This window comes from Equus caballus, chromosome 5 (assembly GCF_041296265.1).
Source record: "Equus caballus isolate H_3958 breed thoroughbred chromosome 5, TB-T2T, whole genome shotgun sequence".
In the NCBI taxonomy this organism is placed as follows: domain Eukaryota; kingdom Metazoa; phylum Chordata; class Mammalia; order Perissodactyla; family Equidae; genus Equus; species Equus caballus.
In genome coordinates, this window is record NC_091688.1 from 76,346,310 (window position 1) to 76,364,550 (window position 18,241).

The 18,241-nt window shown below is 45.9% G+C and overlaps 1 protein-coding gene across 1 annotated transcript in view; it reads left to right on the plus strand.

Annotated features, from left to right (window-relative positions):
* ABCA4 (ATP binding cassette subfamily A member 4) overlaps nt 1–18,241 on the plus strand; it is a 130,644-nt gene that overhangs the window by 44,093 nt on the left and 68,310 nt on the right. Inside the window, exons 12-15 of the mRNA XM_005610408.4 lie at nt 11,285–11,490; nt 12,129–12,305; nt 14,243–14,465; nt 17,678–17,899. Of these exons, the coding sequence (XP_005610465.3) occupies nt 11,285–11,490; nt 12,129–12,305; nt 14,243–14,465; nt 17,678–17,899 (828 nt within the window). The remainder of the gene's footprint in view (nt 1–11,284; nt 11,491–12,128; nt 12,306–14,242; nt 14,466–17,677; nt 17,900–18,241) is intronic.

Sequence of the window (18,241 nt, forward strand, 5' to 3'; positions counted from 1 at the left end):
ATTACCTCCTGCCTCAGCCACCACGACTTCCTGAGGACCTCACAATCCTGTTAGCCCAGCCAGATGCTTCTAAGCAAAGGCCACGGTGGCCACAGGTCAGTGGCCTCCCCCAGGCATTCCTAAGAGGGGTTTTGATGGTGGCAGGGGCCCAGCAGGTGATTATGATGAGGTTTCTGATCTTCCTGCCCTTGGAGGGGAGGAGGATGGAAAGCAAGAGGGTGATGACCTGAAGGCAGAAGGTGGGAGGGGAAATGGGCAGTGAGGAAGAAACCAATCATTGCAATTGGTCCTGGAATTTTCTTCTTTTGTTCCTGTGTTTTGGAAAGTCTGGAGGAATCTTGGAGACCCCGCAGCTCCCATCCTTAGGACAACTCAGTAGCAGATAGAGTGTGAAAACCCCTCCCCAATGGCTCTAAGGGTCTCCCCAGGACAGAGCAGCAAGGAGGTTCCTTCACGGGCTGTTTAAGCCTTAACTGGAGCTCTCCTTTTCAGCAGCACGACGATATCAGAGAGATCTGAGAACTTCCTCCTGGGCCAGCCTCTATGCCTACTTCCCTGACTATTCCAAAACAGTGGGGGGGGAATCATTTCAGGAAAATTAAGCAAAAACACTCTTTAAAATGAAAAGCATGCCAATCTAGGTCAATGTGGCACCCAAATGTGACATTGAACAATAACAGAAGCTCCGAGAACTAAGAGCAAAGACCTTTAAGCCTTTTGTCTTTATAGGAACAGAGAGTAATACAATAAGTTTTTTCTTCAACTAATAAAAGGGCTAAATCCCCTTCTCCTCTGCTTGGGGTGAGGCCTTAGTCACTGGACATTCCACTGAGTAGCCTGGAGAGTGTCCCACTGCCTGGAGCTGCCTCGCCAGGTCACTTGGATGCCGTGTTAGGCTACTGCTTGTGGAACCTTCACACCCATCCCGTGAGGACAAATGAGCCTAGATCTCTGCTCCTTATGAGCTGTGTCACTCTGAGAAGGTCACTTTACCTGCTAAGGCTCCATTTTCTTATCTTTAAAATCCAGATAATAACACGGCAGACCACATAGAGTTGTTGTTGAGGACATCTGAGAGAAGTGTGCAGAGCAGTCAGCGTGTTCATGCCATTGATGAGTTAGGGGTGTGTGTAAATGCTCAGCTTTGGGTTCCTCATCTGTTGGGGGTGCTCTCCTTTCCAGGTGGGTGTGAGGATGAAATGGGAGAGGGCTGAGTGCAGAGTAGAGACGTTTGATGCATGGCAGCTCTAACTATAAACCACCTGGATGTCTACCCCTGAACCACAGACCAAGTAAGGAATGTACCATTTTCTCAGACTCAAAAACTTTGTGTAAACATTAACCAGGGACTATGAAGCTACTCTTCATATTAACCTTAGTGAATTGGCTTAGAATCAGAAATGTCAGACCATTCCTGAAGGTTCGGGAGGATGGTTCTGGGTGCCATTCTGATACTTCTGTGGACGATGGTCCAGTGGCTCTGGAAATTCTCTTGTCCTTAGAGTACCTCCTAAAAAAAAAAGGATCTTCTACAATCTCATTCATCCCATAGTCACATTCTGTCGTTCCCCTGATCCCCTGCCCTTAGCAGGGAAAAGTAAAGAAATGAATGAAAGGCAGACCCCAGGGCAGGCCCGGCAGTGCAATGGTTAAGTTCACACGTTCCACTTCAGCAGCCCGGGGTTCACCGGTTCAGATCCTAGGTGCAGACCTATACACCGCTTGTCAAGCCATGCTGTGGTAGGTGTCCCACATATAAAGTAGAGGAAGATGGGCACGGATGTGAGCTCAGGGCCAGTCTTCCTCAGCAAAAAAAGAGAAGGGTTGGTGGTGGACGTTAGCTCAAAGCTAATCTTCCTCAAAAAAAAAAGAAAGGAAGGCAGACCCCCTGGTCAGAAGGTGGGCAGTGGACTAGGGAGATGGGTGACAGTGACATTTCGGAAGCCTCATGTCTCTAACATGTGGAGATTCATGTCTGCAGGCCTTCTCATCAGCCTCTTCTCCAAATCTAAAGAGACTGAGGGCAAATGAGCCTTCATGTAGGTAAATATCTGAAGCTGGTACATGTGCAGTTTCATAGTCAGAATTTATATGTCTTATTCACATATATTTTTCTTCTGGAGAAAACCGCAATTAGAAAAGTTAATAAATTATTCCTCTGATTATGCTTTGGTTAAAAAAAATACATGCTCCTCCCCTTTGATTTCTTTGTTTAGTGAAAGCTTAGCCCTGGTACAGACAGAATACTATCTAGAGTTCACGCTGTATTTTAATGTCATAGTATATTTGAATTTCAGGTCTTGAATTTCACATGAGGAAGCTGAATTCAGCCAAAATTTAATGTGAAAATGCCTCCAATCAAGGCATAAAATTGTCCTCTAACCAGTCATAGCTGCCCTTCCCTAAGTCTTGAAAAAACATGTATTCATTAACTCCTCTTTGCTCTGCTGTCACCACAGTCAATATATGTGCATAACTCTTTGCTATCTACATGGTGATTATCTTGTTGATGAATTATCAGTAGTGGGATTTTGGGGACTACTTTTCCTCTGTACCTTGCATGCTCCTGGCCACATGTCACTACCACCCAATCAGAATGTGCTCAGGGAGCATATTTTTCATGGTGGCCTGAAAAAAAATAGGATTGGGAAGATAAAGTGACTGATCATGTAATGTCTTTAGAATCAGATGTATAGATATTTGCGGAATATCTGTCCTGTTGCTTTCTGCTGTTGATTCATTGACTCCAGAAGCGCACTGGGAGGCTAGGGTGAACTCTTCCCCAAGCACAGAAGTCTATACCATGAGAGCAATATTATGTCAAGAACCATGAACTGGATCACAAGCAACTCATGGGCAATGACCTTGTTTTATGCCTCATCAGTCTCTCAGAAACATAGAAAAGGGCTGAGGAAGGAGATCGCAGGTGGAGGTGAGCGGGGGTCATGCGTGGAGGGAAGGGACTTGTACTTGAGCCTGCTATGAGCCAGCCCCTGTGCCGGACACTTACGCGTCGTCTCAGGCAACGCTCCTGACTATTTGCCCAGGAGGCGTAATTGTTATCCTTTTATAGAATTAAAAACTCACTTGCCTAACATCCCACAGCACACAAGCAGGGGATCCAGAATTCTAATCCAGACCTGTTGGCTCTGATGAGGGAGTTCTTTCTCCTATAATATGAGGGGCACTTTAGCAGGGGCTCGGTAAGTATTGTTTGGATAAATTACATGATAAGTTGGATGAAGGCAGCAATTGTTTTGTAATATTAAGGATAACAGACATTGTTCTGATTGGGTCTTTTCTGCTTGAAAATAATTAGACTTAGAGTGGGAAACTAAAAAGATTTGAGCTCATTGTCATTCACATATTTGCATGTATTGAACTATCTACATCTGAATAAATACAGTTAATCCCCAACCCCTAGAAGCTCACATTCGATTGGAAGAGATAAGCATGTCATTAAATCACGCCAAAGCAGTGGTATCTCCAAGACTGCTAGGACTGTTGTCCATTCAGTCTGATGGAGTGGTAACAAGTTGCACCAATCGAAACTCAAAATGTCACAGATCCTCCAAGGATTGCCAATTCTTCCTCCAAATTATCTCCAAAATCCCTCCTTCTTCCTCTCTCCTCTGTTTACAGAGGCCTGTATCATCTCTCTGAGCTGGTTTCTGGGCCTCCAGTCTCGCTGCTTCTGTTCAGCTCCCACATTGCCTCCAGCAAGTTCTTTCTAAAACTCCAATCCCACCATGACATACCCGCCTAAAGCAGTGACCCCTCATTGCTGTAACGGTGAAGTCCATCCCAGTCTAGCCCCTTCACGATTCTTCCACATGATATGGGACGGCATGCTTTCCCAGGCCTCCCAACTTCTACAGGCTGACCCCTCCCCTCCTCCTGAGACCCCTCCCCCAGCTTCAGGACTCAGCTCTCTCGTGTTTTAGGCCTTATTCTACGCACTCTATGCCCTCCATCGTAGCCCTTGATAATTCTTTGTTCATATACCTCACCACCCCCATAGACCTGAATCCCCTAAGGGCCAGAACTCTGCCTTATTCATCTTTTGTTTTCCCAATTCACTTTGGTGGAGCTGCAGTGGCATAAAGTAGACACCCACACATGTCAAATTAGAACTGAAAATACATTTATACTGGGCCTTAAAGATCGAATTTGCCACCTAAGCAAGGCAGAAGGACAGTTTCAGGCAGAAGGAAGAGCACAAAGTGCAGAGGTGGAAACCTGGAAGCCAATCTCAGAGAGGCAGGTCATCTGGGGAGGGGTGGGGCTGTAGCATCAGAGAGTGAGTGGGCTAGGGGAGGGGCAGTCGTGTCCAGAGATGAGACTAGAAAGCTCAGCTGGCCTGGCTTATAGCAGCTTCATCCTGTAGGCAATGGGACACCATCTCTACACTTTTTTATGGGCTCTGTGATTTGGGGCAACATTGCTGTTCCATTGCATGAAAAATAAGGCTGATAAACTGAGCTACAGTTTGGGCCATGTTCACTGGTATGGCTGAACTGGGTGTTTGTGACCAAGTATGCTCTGATGGGTCCGTGCCCGGTTCTGTTGATTATTAAAAATTTTGAATATAGTGACATCCACCTCCCAAAGTTGTTGGAATGATTAAACGAGAAATCTTTGAGAGCAAACATACCCTGAAGTCGTCAGCCAGGCTCTTCTGTCTCCCCTTGGACCCGACCAAATAGGAAGCATTACCTGGTAGCTTTGTCCCTGTGTGAGGCTTTGTGTTCCAACTTGACCTTTTTATTTGTTTCATTATTGTGTTTATTTATTTCAGAAGTGGACATTTTTTAACAGCTGTGCGTTTCCTGTCCCTTTGTTTTCCGGTCGTGGCACATTTCCTCACTCTGTGGGTGAACGATTCAGATGTCTGTTCACAGTGCCCAATGTGTTAGCTAAAATTTATTACAGCACCTCGGGCCTCGACCCCACCATCCCAACCAACTCAAACAGCCCCAAACTGTTTTATCCAGTGGCTTTTTCCATGTGGTGTGAAATGAATCTTGAGTGTTACAGTCTAGATCTGCCAGGAAATTCGTTCTGGGATGTTTGCCCACAGCCATTGGCGTTTTTCAAAAGGAACCCCAGGTGTCCACATTAACACCAGCAGGACCACTTCAGGCCTCCATTGGCATTCATCAGCTGCTTTGTTCTCAGGCTGAGTTTGGAAGCTAAAGATATGAGGCCGGATTATAGAGCCAACTTTTCTAGGGGCGCAGCGCCCCCTCTCCCTGGAGACTCACCGCAGACACGTCCTGAGCGTATTAGTCAAAAATGTCAGCACTGGGTGCTGGTCCCCTTTGATTATCAGGATCAAACGCAAAGAGAGATTTTCTTCCTTTCTTTGCCTTGACTGGAAAACATTTCCCACTTAATAGATAATTTAATTTATCTATTGCTTAAAGTGTTTGAATCAGAGCTGGAGAGGTCTCAGTTGGAGGAGGAAGCCAGCTGCTACTGCGGCTTCTCCTCCAAGGTGGTGTTTGATTTAGCTGTGTAAACAAATGCCCACATTCTCGAGAGGTCCTGAACCCAGCTGCCTGCCCTGGACAGGGCGCGAACCTCTTCCGCCAGGGCGAACTCTGCTTCCTGGTGACTCTCTGCAAACAACAGACAAGGAGTCTTAGGACTTGTGTGGACTTCAAATGGTGGTGGCCCTACCGCTGGGTTTCGCTATAGCAGTTGGGAGCTGAAAGTGACAAGGAAACCCCTTTGCTTGCTTTACCGCCCTTGGCCATCATAGGGCATTTATAATGGTTCTCATTGAGATTCTGGACTCTGGCTGCAACATTTGCCCAGAATCTGCCTCTGAGGCCATAAGACACTGTCTTTTTATTCGCTGAAGATGCCCTTTGAATTCTTTTCCCAGCAGTGGTGCTATCTTTATGTAGAGCTCCCTACACTGGTCAGTTCTTATCTACTTCCATTCTTCCCTAATATCCATCACCACACAGTTTCTCTCTGTGCGGAAACAAATAGCTTTTATAGGTAGACTCCATGGCCTCAGCCTCGTTAGAACCTACTATGTTTTAACTTGCAAACTAATCAGACCAGACCGAATATGTCAAAATCAATGACCTTGGCTAAGGGTTTAGTCATTCATCTTTTTCTCCCAACACACTCATGCACACACTCGCATGAATATACATGGCCATTAGCCAAGATTTTAACTTCAGGGATCAGAGCAAGTACCAGCAGGGAATGAGGCCACTTGCTGTGAGGCAGGTGGCCTCTGCAAGAGAATGCAAGGGTACATCGTGGTCATACCTCAGAGGATGACCCAGGGACTTCGGCTCACGTTCAAAGCAGCTTCCACAATTGCTCTGTCTTGACCTCAGGTACATTTGGTAAGGATGACATTCTGGATTAGCTTCATCAGAGCTTCTTCTGGGTAGAGTTGTCTGACTTTCACCTAATAGCCAATGAGCAACTGTCGAACACCAGTGGGTTGGGATCCACCCGCCCCCATCCCCATTGTCCAGGTGGGACACAGGGCTTTGGCTTCTGTGCAAAGCATTGTCCTAACCAGATGAGGTGCTGTGGATCAGCTCAGGATGGCTTGTGTTCCCAGCTATATGATTCAAAGAAAATAACTGCCTACCTCCCTGGATAACTAGCTGTCATGAATAGTAACCTGGCAGGGGATTAAAAGCCACTAGCTTCTGTTGACTTTCAAGATATTTAGCAAAAACAGTAATAAGAATGGTATTTACTGAGTCCTCCTTATTTGTGAGACCTACGTGGTTCAAACAGGTACTCTGCAGAGGAAATTTGCCTCATTCTGCTTTGTAAGTGAGCTCGGAAGAATAATCGTAACTGACTTCATAAGGCGATTGTGAGCATTCAAAGGGTTAATACGAGCAAAACCTTTGGACCAGTTTTGGGCACACAGTAAGCCTTCCATAAGCATCAGCTTGTATTCATATCAGGAGGCAATGGCTGGCCATTCCCAAACACTGCTGTGTGATCCTTAGAACACACCGATGAGGCAGGGCACCTATCAGTTTTGCAGATAGGGAAACAGAGGCCGCACAGTTAGGAAACAGCAGAGTGGGGATGGCATTCAGGGCCCTTTGTCTCTTAAACATTACCCTATATCATTATCCAAGATGGGGCAATAGCCCAACCTTGAAAATGGGTCTGATGTTTCAGGGTAGAAATGAGTGTTTAAGAACCTTGCAAGTTTTGTTTTTCCAGGAAGTATCAGGTACCAAACTAGGGGGACGCAGGAAACATGACTGTGATTCAGCTGCCTGATGGAACAGCCAGGATGGAGCCCATGTCATTGCAGGACCCAACAATGTCACTGAAAACATGAGCTGCTTATTCCAGTGTAGATTTCCCTTTAAGAAATGAAAGGAGAGTTCAAGGAGAATGGGTTAGATAGCTCCGAAAGTCACATTATTAAAATGTATTTGTTTTTATTAGCTTTTTTGCTTCAATGAGAGTTATACTCTCATTAGCATTATACCAAAAATTCACTTTTAACTAATTTCTCCTGGTTTATCATCTGAATCCGGAATGTACCAGATTATGTTCAAAACACACAGAGTAGTAAAGCTATATTTCTTGCAGCATTTGAGATTTCTAAATTTAAATCACTTCAATTCAGTAAATACTTACTGAGTCCCTTTCAAGAGAAAATACTCTTCCAGAGACCGCAATGAACAAGACATGGCCCCCGGCCTTGAGGAATTTACTGTCTCTAGAGCTGTGCTGACCAATGCAGTAACCAGCGGCCACAGGTGGCTATGTAAATTGAAATAAATTAGAGTGAAAACTTGAGTGCCTCAGATGCACTGGCCACATTTCAAGTGGTGAATAGCCATATGTGGTTACTGGCTACCATATCGGATAGGGCAGATGTAGAACGTTTCCATCACCGCAGAAAGTTCTGTTGGACAGTGCTGCTCTACTGGACAGAGGCAAGAGAACTTGTTCAAGAATTCTGTTGCCCTGACTTTGTGGCTGGAGTGTGGCTTACTCTTAGAGCAATATGTGGGAATAGCACCACCCTTCAGGCTTGACACTTGAAGACATGGATTTGGGTTCTGCTTCTGATCTGTATTGACCTTGGGCAAGGCTCTTTGCCCCTCGATGCCAGTCTCCTCACCAGTAAAGCAAGGACCTCAGACCACATGACTTCTATGACTCCTTCTTTCCAAATGCTCTGTGATGCCGTGAGTGAGTTGGTAGAATTCTGTGTGTGTCACAATGTACCACAGCTAAAAGAAACTAGAAAGGAGAATTTCCATCTCTCAAAATACTTTTGCTTTTCATTTTAGAAATTTAATTTCAAATTCACTTTAATTACCAATACTAAAATTATATATATACAGTCCTAAACTTGCCAAACTGATTTTAAAAAGTGAAATTATTTTATTACTCATCTTGGTAGAATGTTGAATTTCCTAAAGGAAACTTAAATGTGCTGGCTTTCTTTTTTTTCTGTACTCTAGCTGTTCAGTTCTGATGCCTCCTTGTCCAAGCAGCAGGCTGCCAATTCTCTGTCCCCATAGCAGTGTTGTTAAGTACTGACAAACACTGGAAGCCAGGCCCTTGGTCTTGGACTATCGTGAAAGTCTATATATTAGATTACCTACAAAAAAAAAAAAATCTTAAAATAGCAAACCCTACATTATTTCCGTCCAGAAAAAAATGAACATTTATTGAAGACTTTTGGTGTCATGAGGTACTTAAGTCCTTCATCTCTTTTAAGGATCGGCCAGAGTTAGGCCAGACAATCCGTGTTGCAAAAGGATAGCTGACTGAAGAGAATTTTCCATTTCCCTTAACTCTAGATGTGTGACTATACTTACTGGTATTTCTTAAAGAAATATCATTTCCATTGCCTTTAAAAATCACTGTCTTCTTAGTATGGTGTTGCTCAAGCCTTGACGCTCCAGATTTTCTCATTACCTGTGTACTTCTTTCCCATATCAGCTGGAAAGCTAACAGCTTCCTGTTTTCTTTCTTTTTATCTAAAAGACTGAGAACGTTCCATGGGGCCTGCTCCTGGACGTGGAGCCTGAGGGGGGACAGTTGAGATCAGAAGGCCCAGGGGAGGCTGGGTTTGCTGCACTTTGTTGTTCAAATTCAGCTCCTACGTAAAAAGAGGCTTCTGCTTCGCCCTCTGACGCCCCGGGTGAGATTCAGCAGGGAGGGGTTTTCCGTGAATGAGTTGGGTTTGCCTGCCTCTTACTAGTGTGGAGGGAGCTTGGGGCTCTGGTCGGCCCTTACGATCTGTCCACCTTTTTCGCTTCTTTATTTCTCCTGGTAATCGTTGTGGGATCCAATGAACTGGAGCGTGGCACCCACTCTGCCACTGAGGGAAGTTTCTCAGCTCCTGTGAGTCTGAATTTCCTGGACTGCAAAGTGATGATCAATAATAACTGTGCTCTCCTGCTTTAGAAGACCGTTGTGAGCAGCCGTAAGGCCTGTGGATGGCGCTGTTCCTGTGGCTCCTGAGGTGGGGGAAGAAGTCTGGGCCTGGAGTTGGGAAGTGAGGCAGGAATCCAGGGTCTGCCACTTTCTAGCTGCGTGACTTCTGGCAGGTGTCTTCCCGTTCAGTTTCCTCTTCGGTAAAAGGAGGAATCCCGGCAACTCACAAGCTGTGTGTGAGAGTGACTCTGTTCCTTGAAGCCTATGTTGCATTGACACTTGTCCTGCTTCCCCATTTTCCCCACCAGTGATCTTTCAGAAACACGATCTGATCCCCTACAACATATCCTTGCTTAAAATTCTGCAATGGTTCCTTATGACTTTTTAGGGTTTGCCCAGAACACTCCTAGTTTTAGCACAGAAAGCACCCTGTCCCAGGAATCCGCCCATTGATTGGTCTAGCAGGGCAGCTGACCTGGTCCCCGCCCATCTTCCTAGGGCTCATCTCTCACTACCCACCTCTGTTCACCTATGCACTTCTCTGTGCATTGGAACAAGCTGGGGAACACTGGAGAAAATGCTGATGGCCTGGCCCTGCCTGTTGAGAATCTGATTTCATCATTTGGAGCTGGTCCTGAATGTAGTTGATTTTTTAAAGCTCCCAGTGGTTCTAAAGCACAGCCAAGGATGGGAACCACTGCTCTGTTCTTGCATGTCTCCAGACACCACATGTGCTGTTCCCTGTGCTAAACTGACCTTTCTCCTGCTTTCCTCCCATAGGCTAATTCCTCGTTCTACTCGAGAGTTTATTCCTCCAGGCAGCCCTCCCAGAATCCTCTAGGTAGACTTAGCTACGTCCCTCCCTGGGCTCTCAGACTACCCTGGGCTTGCTTTCATCAGAAGACCATCATTCTGCATTGTGATTGTTGGTTTACTCCAACCCTCTCCCTCATGAGGTCCTGAGTTTCTTTCAGGAAGAGATTTTATCTTTCCTCCTTGTATCCCTGGAGCCAGGCAGGCTTTGGCACATTGCAGGCTCTCAGTAAGTACTCGGTGAACAAATTAATCACGACAAGGCCATCTGACCTCTCGTGAGTTACATTCTGAGAAAGAAACATCAACACAATAACCCTGGTGTATTATAGGAACAAGCGATTAAGGAAAAAACAGATCCGAGTACAATATAATGCTTTAACAGGTCTATAAAAGTGGACAACCCGTGAGATTCAAATTAAAAGGAATTCTTAGTCTTGCTCTTTTGTGGGTGATAATTTTTTTCTCTTCCAGGGGCAGAAAAAACACTTAAGAAATTCCTCCTCCACCCACATTACCTATCAATCATAAAAATGTAGCTGGAAATAATTTCTCTCACTGAATCATTTTGGCTCTGTTATTTTCTTTCTTCCTCCTATTCTCCGCCCACCAGCTGGCCATCCCTGTGTGTTTGCAGGGAGGCAGGAAGGTTCAACTCTAGGACTGTTTCTCTCTCTTGGAAACTCTTTCATCGGCAGGCTTTCTGATCTTCAAAGCAGCCTGTATCCGATGTGACCCCACTCCCTGACTCCCCATGTTGGGGAGGGAGAGCTGTGAGTATTTTTGTCATGTTGACGACTTGCATGTTTGGACAGCCGGATGGCGTGGTCCTCACTAAATCTGCAGGGATGAGAGCAAGTCAGAGTTTCTAAGCCCCTATCACCCCCAAATCTAGACACACTGAAAAATTGACAGCAGACCCCGGCATTAAGCAGACAGTAAGTTTACAGGACTCTTTGCATTTGACCCATCCCCTGGGGCAGGAGCCTGTATCCTCTACCTTTTTTCGCAGTTGAGTCTTAGAGGTTGGTGTTCCTTAAGCTCTCTCAATCTTTGTGATTATCTGCAGTGCTTGATCCTGGATAAGTTTGAAAGCTACGATGATGAAATTCAGCTCACCCAACGAGCCCTCTCCTTGCTGGAGGAAAACAGGTTCTGGGCTGGCGTGGTATTCCCTGACATGTATCCCTGGACCAGCTCCCTACCACCCCACGTGAAATACAAGATCCGGATGGACATAGACGTGGTGGAGAAAACCAATAAGATCAAAGACAGGTGATGCTTCAGACAATCTCAGAAGGCCCTGGGCATCCCCAGGAATGTATGTGCAAGGAGAGGGCGGCTCCTCTGGGCTCAGGTCACCCATCTCCTCCTAAGGACAAGAGGGTCGCTCAGAAAGACATAGAAACACTTTGGTATCAAAGAACCAAACTCACCACTTGGTGGGACCAGGAGAACTCAGCGACCCTGTCTTCGTACCCTTAACTCATCCCTTATCCTTGGCTGGCCTTTGTGCACCTTGGAGATAGAAACCTCCACGTATTGAATTATCTTCACATAGAGATTCTGCAAATGGGGTTTCTCCAAAGTCACTGGGAAATTACATTTGGTACAGATTAAGGGATTGAGACTGGACTCAGCCTATAAATCAATAAAATTAAGTTAAATAAGAGGAAATAAGAAGTTTTGTAAAGCTCAAAGTAGAGGCCTTAAATGAAAGCAATTACAAGTCACGTTGTGGCTGGCATTCATAATTGAGAACTGTGAACGAGAAAATAGAACCAGATAGCTTGGAAAAGATCAGGGGAAAGGTTTTAAGAGAGCGAGTCCTGAGTCACCCCATGCTTTTGAAGTGTGAGTGAGCTGTCTGTTCCCATTGGCATCCTTTGTCCCTCCCTCTGGCTTCTTCTTAGGTACTGGGATTCTGGTCCCCGAGCTGATCCCGTGGAAGATTTCCGATACATCTGGGGAGGGTTTGCTTATCTACAGGATATGGTGGAACAGGGCATCACGAGGAGCCAGGCCCAGGCGCAGGTTCCGGTGGGAATCTACCTCCAGCAGATGCCTTACCCCTGCTTCGTGGATGACTCGTGAGTCAGAGGCTCCCAATCCCCCTCCCAGACAAGTTAATCAGGTTGGTGGGGACGGGGTGGGGGGGGGGGGTGTCCCCAGGCTTCAATGTCTTTGGACAGAAACCCAGCAACTGGGGCCAGAGCGGGGAGAAGGGAGCTCTGACTGAGGAGCCTGCTTCTCCCAGGCTACAGGCAGGGCCAGATGGGCAAGTGAAGCGGCAGGGAGAAAGCAGTTGGTGTTGTGGGTGGAAAGGGTGAAAGCAAGAGAAGTGAGGTTGGGGGAGGGGACAAGGGCTTTTTACATTTCCACTACGTAGTATGTTTGGTATGTGGAAGGGTTCTGGTCAGACTGTTTACCCAATGATTGCCAAATCAGCAAATTAGGACTCTGCATCGCAAGTAGGTCCGGTTCCTAGGAGCCTTGGAATAATGCAGCTCCTTCCCCAATTAACATTCCCATGATGTATGCTTAGTGAAAAGGTAGAGGAATGTGTTGGATGAGCTGAGGCCCTCCCTCCCTGCCCACCTCCATCCCCAGGCCTGTGTATTTTTTGGCCAGTAGCAAGCTAAGCAAGTAGCCTTCTGTTTTCTGAATGGGCATTTGGGGAGTGGTAGAGAGAGGGACAGAGGAAGAGAGGGCTGAGAGGGCTCCTTGAACATGGTGGTTGGAGCAGAAATGCTCCAAGCACAGTGGCAGAGACTCACAATTTATGGATTCAACTCCTAGAAAAAAAACTGAAGTTCTTCATAGTGTGTGTGTGTGTGCAGGGTTCAAAGAGGAGAGAAACACAGCCTGAAGAAAGGAAGAGTCAAACTGCCAGCTGGCAAGATGGTAAAATAAAGGCCAGTGTGGGCACAGGAAACCCACTCTCAACACCTAGTCCAATTGGTTCTCCTTTCTCAGCACTATGGAAGACTAAAGAGATAACAGTGGCCCTTCTGTGTTCGGTTTGGGTTTAGACAGTAGGCAGAGATGAGAAGTAGAGCCAAGGGCAAAAGCCCAGTTCCACTTTTAGGATCAGAATCGTAGTGACTGTCAGGGACTTGGGGTTGACTGAGGAGGCAGTAGGGATTCTGCCCATTCAATGTGGGAGAGTCCTCTGGTGGCCAGTCCCAGAAGTGCAGGGTTTATGAATTTGTAGTTCTTTCCCTAGGGCCATCTTGAGGAAAACTCTCCCAGGCTGGAAGCAGGCCCTTCCTATGACACTCAGTAGTTTTCAATAGATAGTAATCCAAAGGGCTTTACCAGTATATCGAGCACAGGGAAAACACGTGTGAAGTTCACAATAAAGTAATTCTAGAGGATCAAATCTACCCTGCATCCTGGACTGGACGTCCATGAATCTACTCCACCAGTAAATGGCTGGTGGAGTCCATGCCTATTGGATCACTGACTGATTTATTGATGGATCACTTGCCTTCTGAAAGTGCCACACTGATTAGTTATTTTGTGACTCTTCTTGCATAACTGGAGTTTGATCCTCCAGGGCAGACAGTGCTGCACTGGCTGACCCTCTCGGGGATCCCAATTATTGATCTAACCACCACCAGTTCCTCTTGTTGTCCACTCTCTTGGGCTTCAGTATCAGTTAGCACGCACCTGCCTATTCCATTCACGTCCCACATCATCAAGTCTGAGTCCTTCCCTGCAAGATCTTACAAGGAAGGTCTATACTGTATAACATACCTGGTATGATTTTATTTACACATGTTATTCATAGAGCATTCATCTGGGCTAACCAAAAAGCTACCATCTTGCTCTAAAGATAAAGTAATCCTTCAGGGCAAACATGCAATGTATTAAAAGATTCAAGCCCATTGAATGCTCAGGGAAGATTTTTCTGCCTTTCCCTCCACCTGGACTTTGTTCTTAATGCATTTATTCAACAAACATTTACTCCACCTCTACCAGGTACAGGGCATTCTGCCATTCTGCTTCTCTCCTCTTGCTTCAGTTTTATGATCATCCTGAACCGCTGTTTCCCTATCTTCATGGTGCTGGCCTGGATCTACTCTGTCTCCATGACTGTAAAGAGCATCGTCTTAGAGAAGGAGTTAAGACTGAAGGAGACCTTGAAAAATCAGGGTGTCTCCAATGCAGTGATCTGGTGTACCTGGTTCCTGGACAGCTTCTCTATCATGTCAATGAGCATCTTCCTCCTGACCATATTCATCATGGTAAGCCAGATGGAGGAGGTCCAGAAAATTTTGAATAGTTTTGTTCCTCCCACTTTTTCTCCTGTTAATGAACTCATGCCTAAATTAGTCATCTAGCCATCAAGGATAACATGACATGTAGTGCTTGGCCATTTCAGCCAAGGTGGCTACATGTAGCTGCCTGGCCACTTGAGCCAAGGTGGAAAACACTCAGAGAGACAAATTTCCCCCAGGAGCCACTGAATCATAGCATCTTCCCTGCTCCCACTTCCTGCCCAGGGAGCCATGGTCTGCATAGATCATCCAGCCCCATTCCGTGGACTATCTGGAGAAGCTGCTGTTAGCAGAGCCCAGCACAGGGTGATTGTATGTGCAAAGGGTTATCTCTTTCCAAACACAGAAGAAATGAGTACAAAGGGTGTTTTCCTAGGATTGTTGTCCCAACCACCAGCTGGGGTAGGAATGTAGAGAGCCTCTTCGGTGTATTAGGAGAGGAGATCTGGACTATTTATTAATTACCTTCATGGTCACACCATTCATGGCTTGACAAAGAGCATTCTGTCACTTGCAAAACCTCCAAGACCTCTCTGTTTTAAAGGATGGAATTTGGAGTCCATCCTTTCTCAGTGATAGGAGTTTTTATAGCCACAGCATGCATAAGTCCGTCCCCTGCAAACTCGCAGCTCCCTTGCAAGGTAGACTTGGAAATAAACATTATTTCGTAATACACAGCCATCCTTCATTTTTAGTTCTTCCACAGTAGATGATCTTTTGTACTTGTTGAATGATAGGGACATACATTTAGGTAGTTTTTGATATTTATTTGATGGAATTTTGTATAAGCTTTAGACTTCAGGCTTTGCAAGCTCCTGATATAGTGCCACCAAGCTTGTTCTGCCTCTTACCATCATTGTATTAAGTGCCCTTTTACACTAGACAATACTGTGCTGACTCACAGACTCTGGCTAAGTGTGTACCATCCCATGCTCGACCATACCTGCTGCCTACCTGGCCCAAGAATGTTCCATCACATATCCTGTCCAACCAATATGAGTCCAGTTAAACCAACGCCTGCCCCTTCTCTTTGCCATAAAACGTACTAACTCTGAAGGGTTTTGGTTTTAGTGTTGCACTGAGATCCAGTGAGCTGTGGCCTTAGGCAAACCCTGTGCTGAAGCTCTATCAAAACCAATGCTGAGGTAGAGGTCATTCTGCTCAACCTCACCCAACCCAGATGCGGATTTAATTATGCCGAGGGTCCCAGAGCTCCACAGAGATGAGCGGAGAAGTTGAATAACTTTTTTTCCTTTAGGGGGTCCCTTTCCATGCTTCAGTCTGCCCCTTTCCCCACTACCAAGGCATTTTGTGTCCTCAGAATTAAAGGAGTCAAAGCATGAGCATCTGACTTATGCAAAATGCATAAACATGCACAACGTCTTGCAGTGGACATGAGACTTGCTGCAGATAAGTGACATTGAGATTTGCCTTCCTAAGAATGGGCATTAGGACTTCAAAGCTCTTAGGACGTGAGGTAAAGAATGTTCACCAAGTTTCTTGCACAAAGGGGTTTCTCCTTGTGGGAACCAGAACATTGTTCCAGTAATGACGGAAACAGAGCTTTGCACACCAAAATAGGATTTTCCTTTGAATGACACTCCCATCTTTCCCTCGTCCTTCCTTCCCACCTCAACTATGCAGGAAAGTAGCTGGAAGCTAGGACAATGGGAAGGTTCCATTGTTATTCAGGCTATTAAGAACAAAAAAGAAAAGTGGTCATTAGAGGAAAACAAGGCCAAGAAAATTGTTGGGTGAGCCCAGTGACTTTCATCTCCACCTTAAGTCAATAAGAAATTATATAGCCCTAGAAGTTTGTGGGACTTTGCTTTGAGCTGGATAAGAAATTGATTTCATTCTTCTCAGAGTAGCAACAACCGTCTTCAAGTTCTTCCAGCCAAAAGCCACATGTTCAGCCACTTTTAGGGAGTTTTGTGTGATTAAGGAAAAGGAGTGAGCTTTCCAGGATGCTGTGGAGAGCTCTTTGACACAAAGTCAGGAGCTTTGAGTCCTAATCTGGACTTTTATTTAGATTTCCTCCAAGTTTGGTTCCAGTTAAGCTTGGCTTTCTTCCACCTCCCTTTGCCATTTGTTCTATTTTATTTTTCAATCTTTTCTGTCAGTGACCCACAGGCAAGAGAAGATGAATGCAGGAGAAATGGCAGCAATAGCAGAGAAGTGACACATTTGTTCACTCAATCCTCACACGCCCATGACAGATATTGCTAATTGGCCTCTCTTTTCTACTGAGAGGAACCCGAGCTCCCCAGCACCACTACCAATTAATCAGAACCAATTCAAGAGATGAACCTGGTGGTACCCCCGGGTTCCTGAGAAAAGAACAGGATGATCTGTATGTATTCGGAGTTATGCGCAAAGGGTGAAAATCCTCATAGGATGCCTATAGCAAAGGAGAACCAAGAGGGCCTAATCAATTGGAGCATCTCAATTTATCCTGTAATGTAATTGGGCAGCAGCTCGCTTATTAACAATAGCAAGTTTGGTCCTATTTTCTACAAAGCCAAGGTGAATGACTCCTTTGCTAAATATGAAAGGTACTGAGTATTGCCCACAGGTTCTGTGAAATTTATTTGTATGTTATGGATGGGGAGGACTAATCCATTTTAAATGATGCGGATTAATTACTGATAGCTTCACCTATGAGAGCAGCAAATCTTAGATTACAAGTTCAAATGATTGAGTCAGCAGGTCAGGCCTCCTGGAAAATATTAAAGCTTCTCTGGTGGTCTCTCACCTCCCTCTTTTGTTCCTTATCCACTCAGTAGATCCCAGGAGCTGTTGATGCTTCAAGACCCCCTCCACAGATCTTCCTCCCCCGCTCTAGGCTTATTTCTCCACACTATCCCCTTCCCACTAATCCCCTAATCCCACATGTTAAGGATTTGTTTACTTAACACATAATAATTAGTCAGTACTAATAGGCAGGCTAATGTGTTACCCTCCTAGGGAAAATGACACCCAAAGAATTAAAAGAATGTAACACACTGTCTCTAAATGTGGAAATTTAGACACCAACAACAGGCTAGTGGGGGAGATCTCTCCGGGGCAGAGGGCTTCTGAAGGCTGTGAAATCACGGCACAGGGGTCACCCCCTGAGAGGGATGCTGCCCCTGGATGTGAGTGGAAATTACTGACTCAAGTGGCCTCTTTGGTTTCAGCATGGAAGAATCCTACATTACAGCAATCCATTCATCCTCTTCCTGTTCCTGTTGGCTTTCTCCACGGCAACCATCATGCAGTGCTTCCTGCTCAGCACCTTCTTCTCCAGGGCCAGCCTGGCGGCAGCCTGTAGTGGCATCATCTACTTCACTCTCTACCTGCCGCACATTCTCTGCTTCGCCTGGCAGGACCGCATGACGGCCGACCTGAAGATGGCTGTGGTGAGGAACCTTGGGCTCACCCTAGCATATGACGTGCTTCCTCTGAGGGGTCTGTAGCAGTCCAAGAGGACTGGCCCAGCCCTTGAGGGGATCTACTTTGCCTTTTGGCTCAAAGGGACCTAGAGTTTAAAGGCACAGGAGCAAAAGTGGGAGCTGTCTTCACCCTGAGCAACCTAAGAGTTCCTCCTCACCAACCCTGCTTTATTAGTCTGCCCTGGGAAGCACCTGAAAACCAGTTCAGCACAGGGTCCCTTTGTGTGTCCACAAGAGGAAGACAGCTGGGCCCATTTCATTTGGCTTTCTTTTCCTAGTGTTTGAGAAGATTCAGAAGGGAGGGAACTT